Source organism: Aythya marila, assembly GCF_965140915.1.
Source record: "Aythya marila genome assembly, chromosome: 4".
Taxonomy (NCBI): Eukaryota; Metazoa; Chordata; class Aves; order Anseriformes; family Anatidae; genus Aythya; species Aythya marila.
This window is the reverse complement of record NC_139045.1, coordinates 26,987,046-27,003,393: the sequence shown is the minus strand read 5'-3', so window position 1 is coordinate 27,003,393 and position 16,348 is coordinate 26,987,046. Positions and strand designations below refer to the sequence as shown.

Below are 16,348 nucleotides of genomic sequence, written 5' to 3'. Positions count from 1 at the left end.
TTATGAGACAGATTTTCACCATTTTAATTTTTTTTTTTTTTTGCTGTTGTTTGTGGTTGTTGTCTTTTTTTTTGCCTTTTTTTGTGTTTATTTTTTATTTTTTTTTCCAACTGGCAAAGACATATCAGATTGTACGTCTGCTTTTCGTTAAAAAATGAAATGCCATTTGTCTTATTGAAAATGGCATTGAACTTTAAGTATATATGTCAAACAAAACAAAACCTTAAAAACACCATGAACTTGCTTAGACAAGGGAAACTAAGTTACTTTGAATGTTTCTACTGCCCCGTCTGTCTCTAATCACTAAAAGTTTGCAAAAATTACAGATATAAGATAATGATAGGCTGTAAACGTCCTCTTTTCATCAATCATCTGAAGAGTGAGAAGACAACACAAATTCAGGGAGATCTGTGATTACTCCAAAACAGGAGTACATTTACAAATACTGAAATCTTAAACCACACAAATAACTAGTAGCAGAATCTTACCTTGATCAAATGGTTTACCCGGACTCCATGTACGAAAATAATCATCCTGGAGAGGGAGAAACAACCTACATTTAGTAAAATGTGAGAAATCAATGTATTCATGCAAAATTGACAGAATCATGAAAGACAGAAATGTATACCAACCTCTACTTCCTAGAAAAGGCAAGCAGTAAAAAACAAATGAGAAAAAGATTACAGTCACCATAATGGGACAAATTACACATAGAGAATAAAACTGTAATTCAGAGACTATTTGCACGTTACTCAATATTACTAGCATTTAAATATAAAAATGGTATTTCTCAAAGTACTTATGGAGACAATGTTTCTAATGCTGATTTTAAAACAGTACAGCAGTTTTCTTGTACTTTAAATTCTAAGATATTGAAAAAAATTATTAAATTTTCCCTTAATAATTTTTCAAGCCCAAAGCTACAAAGTCACAATCAATAAAATAACAAAATTTTAAAGAACAGCAAATGAATTTTAGAAAGTTCTTATGCAGTTTCCAATTGTATCGGTAAAATTTGCCATTAAAAAATTATTTAGCTCAATTTTCTACAAAATCATCTTCCTAAAAATAAAATATCCTCCTAATTATGTCATCAGCTGCGTTAGGCTACAAGAAGAGAAGACTTGAATTAAATAAACTTCTCTCAATATTTTTTTTTAAAAATGGTAATAAATGACAAATTCATAGCTAAGATGTAAATAAATTAATTTCAAATTAATAATTAACCTCAGATAATAGGTGGAACAGAAAGATGATTAAAGAGAATAAAAGTATCTCTTAAATTAAGTAATAATTATTTAGAACAAAACATTGAAGAAATTGTACTCATCATTTTAATTTATGAATAAATTTGGTTCACTAACTGGGTGTTTTATCATATCCAGCAGTTCTAACTCACTCGCTAAAATATCACCAAGAAGAGCATAGGAAAACCTCAATTTATAAAATAATTGAACTATTGGAAAAATTTGAGACTCATACAATTGCCAAAGCCACATAATCACAACTAAAAGAATAATCAGACATCAAGCAGATATATACAGGAACAAAGTAGTTTTAACAGTTCAATAGTTTTACCTCAAAAGGGGGGGAAAAAAAAAAAGTGGTTGCATCGTAATCTGTCTTTCACTGATGATGTTTTATCAGTAAAAGGTGCTTTTATGGGAATTTCTTCTTTGAAAGAGAAAGACAGAAATAAGAATCTGGAAGTACAGGATAAAATCACAGTTATGTACCATACTTACGCTTTCATTTATTCTGATGCTGCACAGATTAACAATATTTGCCTTTTTAATTACTATTTCTGAAAGTAAATAAATCCATATGGCACATCAAATGAGTTTAAAACGATGCAAGACATGAATAGAAATGACAATTATGGAAGTGTTTTCCAATTATATTCCTCCTAATAGAAAATGTGGAGATGTTACTCCTACAGTAGTGGTCTGAATAGGTTTGAGATCGATTTAATGCCATGCTACTCCATGAATCACATGCCATGTTTCTAAAACTTTCAGTTGCTGAAAAAGCATGATATATAAATACCTTAACAGGATAACGTTTATTCATTCATTTAATTTTAAAATATGTATTATGTGATGTTATGTTTTACAAATAAGCATCACATACTTTATCCACGTTATGTAGGGTAACAGAGTGTAAACAGAAAATCCTCTATTTTCTGTTAGTTTCTTTTGTGTTGAAAAATTTATGACCAAAGCAGCTGGTCATAAGTTTTACTTTATCTTTAGTTTCTGTAACTTTTACTGTTCTCAGAATGACCATATATAGTATCTCCTTTAAGTTCTACCAACTGCTTATTGCTAAAATATATCAAGATCTTCTATGAATAGAAGGTTTTCTTAATTTTTATGTTACATGCAATTCAGCTGAATTTGGGGATAATAGAGAGTAAAGAAATGAAGAATATTAAAATAATTTTATCGTAGTTAATATTATAGTAAGAATAAAGAAATAGAGATTAAATAATAAATAATAAATAAAAAAGTTCTGATGGAAGTGATATTAGAACAGTAAAATACACAATTTACATCATTTTTCTTTTCATTTTCTCTAGACTGAAGACCACTGTTAGATTTATTCAAAAAGCGCTAGATTGTCTTCAAATTTTTAGTAAAGCAGTAATGTTCACCCAGAATGAACTTATTCAGAGATATTGTTTGTCATTAAAATGCTGAAAAATTAGAATAACTAACTAAATAATAAGTCTATGAGAAAAGAGGTTTCACATGGGACAACTGGTATAAGAGCTCTTCTAGGCGAAGCATTATGCCTAGGGAAAAATGCAGAGCTTGGACTTGTACACATTATTATACTTTCCCAAGTTGGCCTCAAACCATTTGCAGCTAAATTACTTCCTAAACAAGATGTGGTTCCTTTGTATTTAATAGTTCTCTCTGCTAGTCCATGAGCTTGTCCAATTTCACCTTGAGACTAAACAAACTTTCAGAATTTAGAGCAGCCCAAGGGAAGGTGTTCAAAAACTTAAACGCACATTGCATGAAAACTCTCTTCATTGTTCTGCTTCAAACCTGGAATACACTCAGCTCATTTTATCAACCCTCATTTTATATTGGAAAAGACAAAAAATCAATTCTTGTTCACCTTCTCTATAACTGCATGCAACTTCATACATCCCAAATATATCTCATGGAGATTTCTAGAACTTAACGTCCTAGCTGACTGATTTCCATTTATAAAGGTACTCTGTGTTTCTTGTTACACTTCTCTGAATCTTTTCCTAGTCTTTTTGTTTATTTTATTGACTTGTTCCCTGATACAGAATCTTCATCAACAACATAATACAGAGTATGAACAGCAGTAAAGAAAATTTGACAAATCCAATTCATAATGAATATCCAGCCACTTTTTAGTTTACAAGTGAATGAAGCATGTCATTTAAGCACTTTACTCTGTAATCAATAGAGAGAAATCAAGCCATTAAAAATTACATTATTTGAATTTATTTATTTATTTTTTATATAGTGAATTAAACATCATTCCAAACCTATTTCAATACACTACAAAAATATCATATACCTACACCAATCTTCCCAAGCAGGTAAATTTTCAAATCACCTGCTATTTAAAGAAAATCAATTACTGGATATTTAAAACAAAAACTTTACGTGCCTCTGTAAACTAGATAGAATAGTTAATATAAGTCTCCTGAAGTATTTGGTTCAATAAAATTGAACTAAAAAAAACAATAAAATTGGTTCAATAAATCAAAAAAGTTTGACACCTTTGGAAATACTTCTAAGACTATTTAACGTATCAGCTGCACAAAAAAAAATATATAAAAAAATGGCTCCATGTTATATTCAGACCTTTCCTAAACTTCAGTAAATATGATGTTGATTATTGAAACATTCAATATCCTGTTCAGGGTATCATCATGAGGATAACAAATTTATAAAGCCTCATTTTTCATTATTTTAAAGTAAGATTTAAAAAAAGAACGAACAAATACACAGTTGACAGTGAAGACTAAGTTGTGTTACAGCATCTCTAGCCAAAGTATCCTTGGATCTACCAATGCAAAAGGCAATGTCTCAGGAAAGAGACTGTAACTTATGATTTTCTTCAGGAGCTTTCTTGCCTTTGTCCTGGGCATGTAAAAAGGCAAGTCATGAAGGTATATGGAATAAAGTCATTAATTTGTCACAGTAACCATACTGCTTTTTCAACATTACCTACGTAAAGGTAACCAGGGATTTTAAATAGAAAATTCATCCTTACTGATCTTTTTGGAAACTATATGAAGTTGAAGTAACTTTTCAAAATCTGTCTACAGAATGTACGTAGCACTTCTAAGAGCAATATATGATGAATTGCAATTGAGCTAATATCCATGTCTAAAAATTATGCACATTTAAGTATTATGCTCACTCAGGTTCATAATGATACAGCATTTCTAAGAATTAAAGTTCATACTACAATTGCCTATGTTCTTTGAGGCTAATATACATGTCTATTTTTTCATGAAAATGGCCCACTTTAAGAAAAAAATATATAAGTATATATATATAATTTATATATATGAAAAAATCCGACAGAAAAATCTGACAGACTTAAGAATTCAGAATGACCAAAAGCATCATACCAGAACATTTTAATCAGAAGGAAGAAAAACGAACAAACAAGAAAAAAAAAATAAAAAACACACTGATATCTTGCCTAAAATACTTTTGTTGGTTCTTTTTGGGCTTTTCTGTTCTTCTTTCTTATTCTTAAAAAGCAGTTTATATATTATTTTTAGGAAATACATATTTCACTATAGGAAAATAAAAAACTCACTGGAAAAAAAATTATATCTAACAATATAGTTAAGTGGTAAAAGTTTTCGGCTTTCAATTGAGATAAAAACAAGTTCCTATTAATTTTCTTTCTTGCATAGAATATTTGTTACATCACTTTATTGTTGTCTCTTCTGCAACAGTTTCTTCAGGTGCTGCCACATATTGCTGACCACTCAAATTATTATCTAACAGAAATCCATACTGCTAAAGAATCTTATGCTACATGTTATCTATGATAAACCTGATTCAGAAAACAGCGGGTATCCTAAAACAAGTAAGGCATTTTCTTAGCAAATATTTTCAGACTGAGATAGACATGCAAAAATGGATAAAGAAAACCCAGCCTTGCTTCATGTTCACATTCCTATTTCTAGCATTGTCTATGCATGGAAGTCTATATGTTAAAATGAAAGCTCATTTATCTCAGAGAATCCACTTAAATTAAAGCCAATTTTCTGAATTTGTAACTGTATTTTTTCCAAGTGTAAATTTGCTTCTACAGTGCAGTTTCTACACTTGGGATATTACTATGTGATTTTAAAACTAGCATTTCAAGGAGAAGTCTAGCAGTCTCAGTGTGATCGTGTTGCTTCATATACAATGCCTTTTCAACAAAGGAAACTTTTAACAGTTACTGGGACTTTATTCAAGGTCAAACTAAATTCCACCCATACAAAATTTCACTCAAACTTTATACAAGTTATTGTAATGGAAAATAAAATACATGTTACTGCCACCCTCCTTATTCCTTAGGAGTTTGTTTTTGAAATCATATTTTGATGATGTCAGAAACTGAAGTGTCTCAGGCTGCAAATGATAATGTAACTTAAAACCTACAATATTAGATTCAGTTGGACAGATCATTTTTTCCTTGCTGCCACTAGCTATGAGACCATTTTGCTGTTTTTAATTTCATGGAGTTGCTAATGGGTTCTCTATTCCATTTCTTATATCTGCATCTCAAGTACATACATCCCTTTCTCAGCCAATCTCAAAGGGTTTTTTGTTGTTGTTGTTTTGGTTTGGTTTCTGTGGGTTTTTTTTTTTTTTTTTTTTTTTTTTTTTTTTAAGTCCTAGGCTAGGTAATTGTTACTATAATTCAAGATTCCAGTTCAGCAAACCAGATGAATAGAGCCAAGTCCACCACTACAGGTCTTTGCTTGCCTCAAACTCAGCTCTGCAGCAGACTTGATTTCACCAAGTACTTCCTCCTTCATGTCTTCTCACCTCTCCAACAGCAGATTTTATGAACATGCATTTATATTCTTGAGTGTTTATATTATTGAGTGTTCTTGAGTGTTATTCTTGAGCAGGCTAAGCAAGCACGGCTCTTTTCAGCCTCCTAGCAACATACAAAATGTCCCAAAGAAGCATCTTTCTTCTTTGTTTCAAGATCTAGTGAAGGGATTTTTATTTGTTCACATCACTGAAAACTCTGCAGTAGGGTGAGTATGAGTGATGTTTCTGTGCTATGAAATTCTGTAACCTGAAATTTGAGTCAGTCTGGAATCCTCATCCAAGAGGCAGACAAACTCTTTATCAGCATGTGGATACCTGTCTATCAGATGCTGCTTTTCATCTCTGCTGCCCTGCATAGCCATCCAATCTATCATAGCCAATGTGAGCACTCTGTTGTATGGCTGTGGAGCTGATGTTTAGCCAGCTCAAGAGCACTCAAGGGAACATGACCAACACCTACCACACTGTATTTATTATTCCACATCTTACCTCCATCAGCACATCTGAGAGGGCAAGAAGCCTGAGCACACACAGCAGACCATGTGCTTCTAAGCACCGCTTATTTGTTGTTGTTGTTGTTTTGTTTTAAATTGTCCTGGATGTATTCAGTGGGTTGCACAACCTTTGGGACAATACATGCGTACGTTACATGATGTCACACAGCTAAGGACCTGCAGCAGAACAAGGAGAACTAGCTCCAGGGACTGTTTAATAAGTATTTGGCACCATACTTTCTTCTCAACAGGATCCATCTCTCCTCACCAGTTGAAACACCTGTTATGTGTCCCATGAAGCCACCTTTGAGGTTTCTTTTCCAACTCTCCAAAGGAGAAAGAGCGGGAACCCTTCTTCAGTGAATAAAGGAGGAGAGGGAGAGAGAGAAAAAAAAAGAATAGGGAAAAAAAAAAAAAAAAAAAAAAAAACAGATCTATTACCTAGACTTAAGAAATAAAACCACAGTCTTTAAGATTTTTACAGGTTAGTAGAGAAAGCTGACTATTTCCAGATTTGACTCTTTTTCCGCAGCTTAAGTCTCCTATTAGAAATACAGGTAGTTTAGATAAAACCACTACAGGCAGTTCAGTGCAGAAAATACCTCAAACGCATATAAAAGTAGTGGCAATTCACATCCAATATTCCTTGGAATCTGGTAATATTAAAGATCAGTACAGTAAGGCAAACAGTCAGCATGAAAAAACAACCTCCAAAATAATGAACCACCATAGAGGTAATACCAACATTACTCCTCTGGTACTGAAGGAGTTGAATGCCAATAGGTGAGACTGGGTCTTGCTACAAAACTCCTTTCCTATTTGTTTGGCATTTAACCTCTAGTGGAGCACTAGAGTGACAAGTGAAAGGATGTTAGTTTGTTGTTCAGTGCCAGCCTCCGGGGAGGATGCTGTCAGCTTCCTTTGCTGCTCCAAACTTGAGGGCCATGCCACCCCAAAGGCCTGTATTCATGGGGCTGGCACAGCACAATCAGAATCCAAAGCTGCTTCTAGCAACTCTGGCACCAAATTCCCCATGCTCAATGTGCACCTCGCTCCCTTTTCTTTGCTTCACACTTCTAGCACTGTTGATGAGGCTGGGCTAAGAGCCACGACTCTTCAGCCCTCTCTGTTTCACAGATCTCATTCAGTAAGATTTCTGTGGAGGATGTCTATTTGATACTAGCGGCATAACTAACAGCAGGTTTCAACAGAACAGCATTGAAATCATTTGCCAGGAAACACCAAATGCTCGTTAAAGCTTATATTCACAAATACTGAAAGAATGCTATTTATTTTGAATTTGAATGGATTAATATTAAAGCATGAACCCTCTAGATCCCCATAAAAATTTCAATGCATGTTTCTTTAAAAGAGCACCTTCTATAGATCACTACGAATAAAATAAGAAGAACCATCTTTCTACCACAAATAAATACAAAAGATTTTGGCCATGCTTCGCCTGTTATGTTGTGAAGATTCAATTTGTAAGGAGGGCCTTACATTTGATTAGCTGTACTGCAAGAGTAGAAGCCCAGAGTTGAACAAAAAGTTGAAAACAGATGATATATGCATGGTAGCAGGCCACCCATGGGACTTTAATGTGCCGATTCAGGAAGTCTTCCTCAGGTGCCTGCTCACTAATGCACAAACCTTTGGTAACAAAGGCAGAACTTATTTTCTGACCTCTGCATACAATTGCACAATCTGGAAAAGAGAAGTGCAGCCAACAGTGACATAACAATAAATTATGGAGAGATCACATCCCATCTATGAGGCTGGAAAGACCAACTGTGCTGAAAGCGATGGCCAGTATGATTGTGAGGCTATTGTCTCTACCTATGAAAAATGGTGACCCATACAAAAAAAGTAAGGAGGAAGATCCAGGGAACTACAAGCCAAACAGCCTCACCACAGTCCCTGTACAGATCAATGAAGTGTCCTCTTTAAGTTCATTTCCAGGCACATGAAAGACAAGAATAAATATTCAGTGTAGACCTAACAAGATTTACAGCACTGACCAACCAGACTGCATTCTAGAGTGAAATAATAGTTATGTCCAAATGAGGTAAATGGTCAATGTAGCACACCTTAACTTGAACCTAGTATCTGTGAAGACAATCTGCACTTCAGAATCTGTAATTAAACCAGTGATAGAAGATTCAACTTTTTTTGTGAATATCAATACTGGATAGTTATTTTTATATATATTTATTATAGTCAAACTTATATAACTTGTATTAGAAGAAAACCATTTCTACTGTGAACTGGGTAGATCCACAGACAGTAAATTCAGGGGAAAAAGAAGGATATTGTTAAAATATATTACAAATTGATATGCACATATATAAATTTGTTCCAAAATTCAATTATTCTGCAACTGCACCCTGGTAGGTGTTATTTTTGTTAGAGCTTAAAGCTATTCATAATGTGGGACTATTATCTGATTCAAGATGGGGACTCTTTCTCAAGAGTTATCACCTTAATTTATCAACAAAACATAACCAAAAAGTTCAATGCCTTTTTATGCCCTCTTGTTCCTAGTGGTCCTCTTGCAATTATGTTATTTACAGATGTGGTCAATAATACAGAAAGAAATACTTAAAAATATCATATGAACCAGCAAGCCTCATGAATATATAATGCTGAGTTACATAAAAAACAAAAATTGCAGAAAAAGCAGTCATTACAAGTGGCTATGAAAAAAAAGTATGAACACTTAACACACTTTGTCTGTTACTAAGTTCTGAGGACTTTACAAATCTAACAGCAAAGTGTACAAAATACTTCACATACCTGGATGAATGACCTGTGTTACTACAAAAATGTTACTATATTTTTGCCTTTGGTCAGCCTTTCATAGAAATAGGAGTAGATGTCCAAGTTTTCCTTACCACTGGCCACAGCACAGACATAACAAAGTATTAGTTCATGTGAAATCACGAGATACTTTAAATGCAGAATACTAATAATACATGGAATTGTTCAAAATTTCACCATAAGACTGAACAAAGATATTACGAATGACCTTTTACACTGTCAGCATACATGGCATTTCTCAACATACACAGTTATTTAGCTACAAAATCTGTAACTGCAAAAAACATCCTGTCGACTTCCTCAGGACATGGTGGGAAAGACTTAAACCAATTGGCTCTATTTTCTGTGACTCCCTTCTACAGCCAATTTCATATCTTACTAAAAGCTGAGTTTGTGCCAGATTGGTGTAGCACCGTAAGACAGTATCAGATAACAGGACAGGAAATGTACATTACTTTCCTTGACTCAGAATTGTAATTATGTATACATGTTTACATAGGAGATACATTGAGAGAGGTTTTTTTTATGTTTGTTTGTTTGTTTTACTATATTAAACATAAGCATTTAACTATACAACAGTCATGCATACGTACTTTGCTCAAGTTAGATCTAATAGCTGTATGGGTACTTACTTTTTTGAAACAGGCTATTTTCTCATCCCATGTCTATTCACAGATCAGTATTATTAATATTTTTACCTCTTTTTTTTTTTTTTTGCTGTTTCTATAAACAGTCCATAACTGTATCTGCATGTACACTAGGCTATAATACATAAAAATATGCTTATTTTAGAAGTGCTATCTCAATTTCAAGTAAAGCTACCACTATGACAACAGACTGCTATTTTTACAACAGTGCAAGAATGATTATAAGACAATCTCTGTTCTAAAGCTTTAACTAAAACTTTAGTTTGTATTTCCTGGTTAGATAAAATAAGAATACTGAACTGGAACTTTTTTAAAATTGAAGTGCTTTAGCTACAAAATCAAGCATGCATTCCTATCTCTTTAAAAATATTAATGAAAATTTAAAAGCTCCTTCTAAACTGTTCTGTCAGTATCTGTTCATGAGGAAGAACATGTATTCTTGATGAAACCTAATCTGTTTCCTGTTAGTTGCATTTATTGGTGGAATGATCTGAAATAAAGAATTTCCAATGACAAGAACCTGTGCTCTTTGGTCTCACTTTTTAATAATAATAAAAAAAAAAAAAAAAAAAGCAAAGTTCTGCAATAGAAACATTTTTTTTTTTTCAAAAAAGTTATTTATACAGACTGAACATAGTGATACAGTAAATAACCATAGAACAGAATTGAAAAGACCATTTCCAACCACCATACGCATTAAGTAACAGTTACTGTTCCCAGGTGTTCCAGAAGATGAAATACATCAAGGGGAAGAATGCCCTAAAAAGGATGAAAAATGGACTATAGTCTGTATCTATGCCAATAATCAGTCAGCGTTAAGATCTCCCTAAAGCCTATTCCCTTCAAGCATTTATACTGTTAAGTCCACTGGCTCAAACTTGTTCTTTCGAACTCTCCATGCCGCCAAGGCGCACAACTCTGCGCTGTACTTAGGAACTGACCTTGACACCTGGAACTTGAGCATAAACCTCCTGGGTTAACATTTGTTTGTCTTTACTGCAAAGCAGTAAACACAAGCAGACAGCAAAAATAAATAAATAGATAAAACAGCAACAACAAAAACCTACTATTTTGCTTCCTTCTGCCAGCAAACTCTCCAACACACCTCTGAAAACCAATTCAACAGACTGCTTTTCCAATGCTCAGAGCACTCAGTGTTGGGAGTAGAAGCTTGAGCCAGCATTACATCTTCAACATTCTGGATTAGACATATCACCACTAAGACTGTATCATAGGAAAGGATTTCAGACTCAAGGATATTGTTTATTGCTATTTAAATGCATCTGAAAAACTAAGCAAACTTATATGCTTATGACAAAGTGAAAAAGCATTGCATAAACAACTTAATAGTGAAAAAGTTGACAATCATTTTTAAGTCCATAAAAGCTGAAAAAAATAATTTCCCTTTTTTGTTATGCAATTTTGATAACCTACCAGTAGTATTACCATAACAACAACAACAAAGTAGTTACCAAAGCATTAAATTTGTAACATCTCTAAGTATCTATACACCATTATAAACACATATTCTAATAGATCACTACGTCTTAGAGTGAACTATCTAGTGACTAAAACAAGGCCACACATGTGCCTTAATTGAATTAAAAAGCATTAGGTCCACTATCAGAAAACCACAACTTGATGACTGTTGAATAAAAACAAGAGATTGCAACAGGACCCCCAGATGGACATGCAGAAAGGTAACATAAAAAAGCATTTAAAAGCACAGAATGATTATCAAATAGTATAAAATAATGATAAATGATCAGTTATTGATCAATAAAAACAAAAAACAAAAACAAACAAACAGAGCAAGAACTGAGAAGAACCAGTTTTAGAAGCTGAGTTGCACGTTCATAGAATTCCCCATGATTGACTCAGGCTGAGATGCCTTTTGACAGCAAGTAACAACTAGTTGCCCAGACATCGGACTTCAGAATGAGGAACCCCACATTGAACACAGGCATGTAGCGGTATACTGTAGTATATTATCATTAAAGTGAAATATGTACCCCAACTGCTTCTAGCAGCATCCCATCAATGAGGCATTTGTAATTTGGATGCAATAAATTAAAATGTTACCCTATTTCTCCTACATTTTGAATTGCAGCCTTTACATGATCTCAGCATTGTGCATCCTAACTACTCAGACATCATGTGTTCTTATAATTACTCTCTAAATTATGCATATTAAACTAAGAACTTGAATAAAGCTTTCAAAACAATGTACACCCATAACACACAAAAGTACACCACTTTATCAAAAACAATAGCCTGCAGAAATCAAATGCTATCTCGATGTAAAACCCTATTTAACACGAATGAACTCTATACCACTGAAACAGCAGCAGTTATGGCCATATCAAAAGAAAAAACATCCAACTCCTAACCAGACCTGATACTGTGATACAAAACTGTGTAGGTATCCCAGTACCTGTAAAAAAAGCAAAGAAAAGGTCTCATCAAGCTTATATAAAGTAAGTGTCAAATATGTCTAAGAAATATAACAACTGCAAAATGGGAAAAAAATGAGATAGTACATACATGATTCCAAAACTCTACACTAAGTGCGCACACATACACATTCCTGAATTATTACTACCTGCTCTTTATACAAAACCAACTGTGGAGAGCAGGTTATTGTCACAGTTCACTATTCATATCTCTTACTATAGAAGCCTGGGAAAACATTGAGTCTTGATGATAGGAGAACCTTCTCTGCAGCTCAGGCTTAGTAAAAAATACTAAGTGTGGCAGGGGAATAAAACATTTTTACCAGGAAAAAAAAATATGTCAGAAGAAAAAGGAACATGCTTTCTGTGTCTAAAAACAGTTATCAGGCCAGTATCTCCTTGCACAGTTTGTTTCTAAACTGATGCTCAGAAAGTGGGGTTGGTTGGTTACAAGTAGGGGTGGGGGGTGGAACAGACTTGTGATTTTTCTTCATAGGCTTTACCACTTTTAGATCATTAGTAAGTAGCACTTGTTGATGATTAGCTAAAGGGTGTAGAGTTGTGAGTACAGTTAGTTGTCATTCACTACCACTTCGATATCGATGTCATTGCCTAGTGGGCTATCTGATTCTGATGCAGTTACCACCCTATTCCTTGAATGCGTTGATAACCTATGTGACTTTTTTTATTCCCCTGCTTTCCAAGGCTATAATTTGCTCATATTCCCAAAATTTACTGCTGTGATATGTGATTCAAAACATTGATTTTTTCTGAATTAGAACATATGCATTGTGAAGTCTAAGAGTAGTTAAGCATCACTATTCATTTCAGTGTGTTATTGACAGGATCCTAACATAATCAAACCTATTTGCAAGGGATGATATAACTAGTTCCATATATATTGCTTATGGTCTGTTGTTTGCATTTTGCTTGGTTTTTAATATATATTTCGCATTATATTAATTACTTGTTAAATTATTTCTGTACTTGCACTATAAATATTTTGCTGGTTGAGGTATTAGAGTTGTCTTCATTTCTAAAAACAGTAACAGTCTCATCAGTAGATTTCAGACACAGAGAGTGAAATTAATGTTGGTAAGAAGAAGAATGCTGGTAAAAAGCTATGTTATAAATAAGTCAGTTATCCCTTTTGATTTGTGGGCTGCAAAAACAGTTTTCTCATACATCTTGCCAACATTAGAGAAGAACAAATTTAGCCATTTGGAAAACATAACACAACATAATGTACATCCCTGTAAAATCTGTATGAGTTGCATCTTATTCAGTACAATAAATGCAACGTACCCTGTGGGTTAAGAAAATTAAGAGTATTTCATCAAGTAATACACATTCTATAGCAGTAGTCTAACCTAGCTTGACACTATTGGAATTGAGTTCCATTATTTAGATGGATAAACTTGGAAAAAATAAGCTGCCTCGTGGAAAAGAAATAGTTACTCTGCAAATGAAAGAGGAGTTTCACAACTACATATTTGTTTGTTTGTTTAAAGAAAACTCAGTCAGACTTCATTTCTTAGAAAAATATTTGCAAGCTTAACTATGTCCTCTGTCTAAACAAGAAATTTACACTTTTTTTTTTTTTTTTTTTTTTATCTCCACAGGAAATATACTTCACAGCTTCAGCCTTACTTTAAGAATGTGCCTTTTTTTTTTTTTTCAAACAAATATCAGTAAGTTTTGGACTCCTTCTTTCAACTCGTATTTAAAGTCACAGAATATCCTGAGTTGGAAAGACCCACAAGGATCAATGAGTCCAGCTCCTGGCTCCATACAAGATCACCCAAAAATCAGACCCTGTGTCTGAGAGCTTTGTCCAAACACTTCTTGAACTACGGCAGGCTCTGTGCTGTGATCACTTCACTGGGGAGCCAGTCCCAGTGCCCGACCACCCTCTGGGTGCAGAACCTTTTCCTAACCCCCAGCCTGACCCTCCCCTGTCCCAGCTCCATGCTGTTCCCTCGGGTCCTGTCACTGTCCCCGGAGAGCAGAGCTCAGCACCTGCCCCTCCGCTCCCCTCGTGAGGAACATGCAGGCCGCCATGAGGCTTCCCCTCAGCCTGCTCTGGGCTAAAGAAACCAAGGGACTTCATCCACTCCTCATACATCTTGCCCTCTAGACCCTTCACCATCTTTGTAGCCCTCCTTTAGATGCTCTGTTATTGTTTTACGTCCTTCTTAGACTGTGGCACCCAGAACTGCACACAGTACTCCAGGTGAGGCAGCAACAGAGCACAGCGGGACAATCCCTTCCCTTGATGACTAGCAGCGCCATGCCTGATGCACTCCAGGGTACAATTGGCCCTCCTGGCTGTCAGGGCACACTGCTGGCTCATGTTCAACTTGCCATCAAGAAGAACCCCTAGATCCCTTTCTGCAGGGCTGCTCTTCAGCCCCTCATCCCTCAGTCTGTACTTATAGCCAGGGCTGTCCCTTCCCAAATACAGATCCAGCACTTGCTCTTGTTAAACTTCATATAGTTGATTTCCCAGCTCTCTGATTTGTCAAGATCTCTCTGCAAGACCTCTCTACTCTTGAAGAGCTCAACAGCTCCTCCCAATTTAGTGTCACCTGCAAACTTGCTAGGTATACCTTCAGGTCCTGCCTCCAAAACACTCATGAAAACAGAGAATTGGCCCTAAAATGGAGCCCTGGGGAAGAGATAATGAAGCCTAAGTGAAAATGAAGCCCAAAATTCATACTACCAGTAATTACTTCACCTACTCTGAACTTTGCCTAACGAGAAGTAATTTTATTTGCAATAAAAGTTCTGTATTAGCTAACAAAATTACTGTAGCATTATGGTGCTTCTGAGACAATAAGCACATTTCTCCATCTCAAAAAGCTTTCTGACTTTCCAATTTCTCAAAGGCTAGTTCTAGTATGAACTACATTTAAATGCTTTTACTCATCCCTTAAGAAAGGCCTGTCTTGTGACATTTTCCTTTATCCTACTTTGCAGATGTTAAATAAATAACTAGAATGTACAGTGTTGTCAATGTTATTTTTTACCTTAACAAAAACTTTTTTAAAATGGACTAAACAAAAGAGTTTCAAAATTTTCAGATAAAATGCATTACAGTGATACCACATCTACAAACATGAGAAAGACAAATGAGATCCACCCCCGCTCCCCCAAAAAAAAAAAAGTTTCAAAGAAATTGCAGGTGTTTTCTTCTCTAACACACCATGACTTTTTTTTTTTTTTTTCCCAGAATTAAGGTGCCTGGATATCCTAACCATGTGTAGAAATTTCTTATTTATATATGACAAAGAATACTAAAAAAAAAAAATTATCACAAGAAGTAAACATTGCCTATGATATCTTGTATTCTAAACTTCTAAGACTTCCCAGATTATTTTATTAAAAAATAACTTCCATGAAGTTACTTACTAAGAAAATCTGAAACAAGGAGGCAAGGTGGGGGTTGGTTTATTCTCCCACGTGCCTGGTGACAGGACAAGGGGGAATGGGCTAAAGTTGCACCAGGGGAGATTTAGGTTGGATATTAGGAAGAACTTTACTGAAAGGGTTGTTAGGCATTGGAATGGGCTGCCCAGGGAATTGGTTGAGTCACCATCCCTGGAGGTCTTTAAAAGACGCTTAGATGTAGAGCTTAGTGATATGGTTTGGTGGAGGACTTGTTAGTGCTAGGTCAGAGGTTGGACTAGATGATCTTGGAGGTCTCTTCCAAGATCTAGATGATTCTGTGATTCTGTGATAGAGTCAAAGCACCCTACATGTATCACCTAACATGTCAGCAGAAGCTACAGAATAACTTCCGTGGTCCTCCTCTGTCTTTTGAATGGCAGGCATAGATTTACTAACAGCAGAGGAGGCATCAGAGAACAGGGCTC

The 16,348-nt window shown here is 34.8% G+C and overlaps 1 protein-coding gene across 1 annotated transcript in view; it reads right to left on the bottom strand.

The window, feature by feature from the left end:
• The window catches only part of SPOCK3 (SPARC (osteonectin), cwcv and kazal like domains proteoglycan 3), a 194,705-nt gene that overhangs the window by 128,960 nt on the left and 49,397 nt on the right, over positions 1–16,348 (bottom strand). The window contains exon 3 of the mRNA XM_082759052.1: positions 489–534. Coding sequence (XP_082615178.1) covers positions 489–534 — 46 coding nt within the window. The remainder of the gene's footprint in view (positions 1–488; positions 535–16,348) is intronic.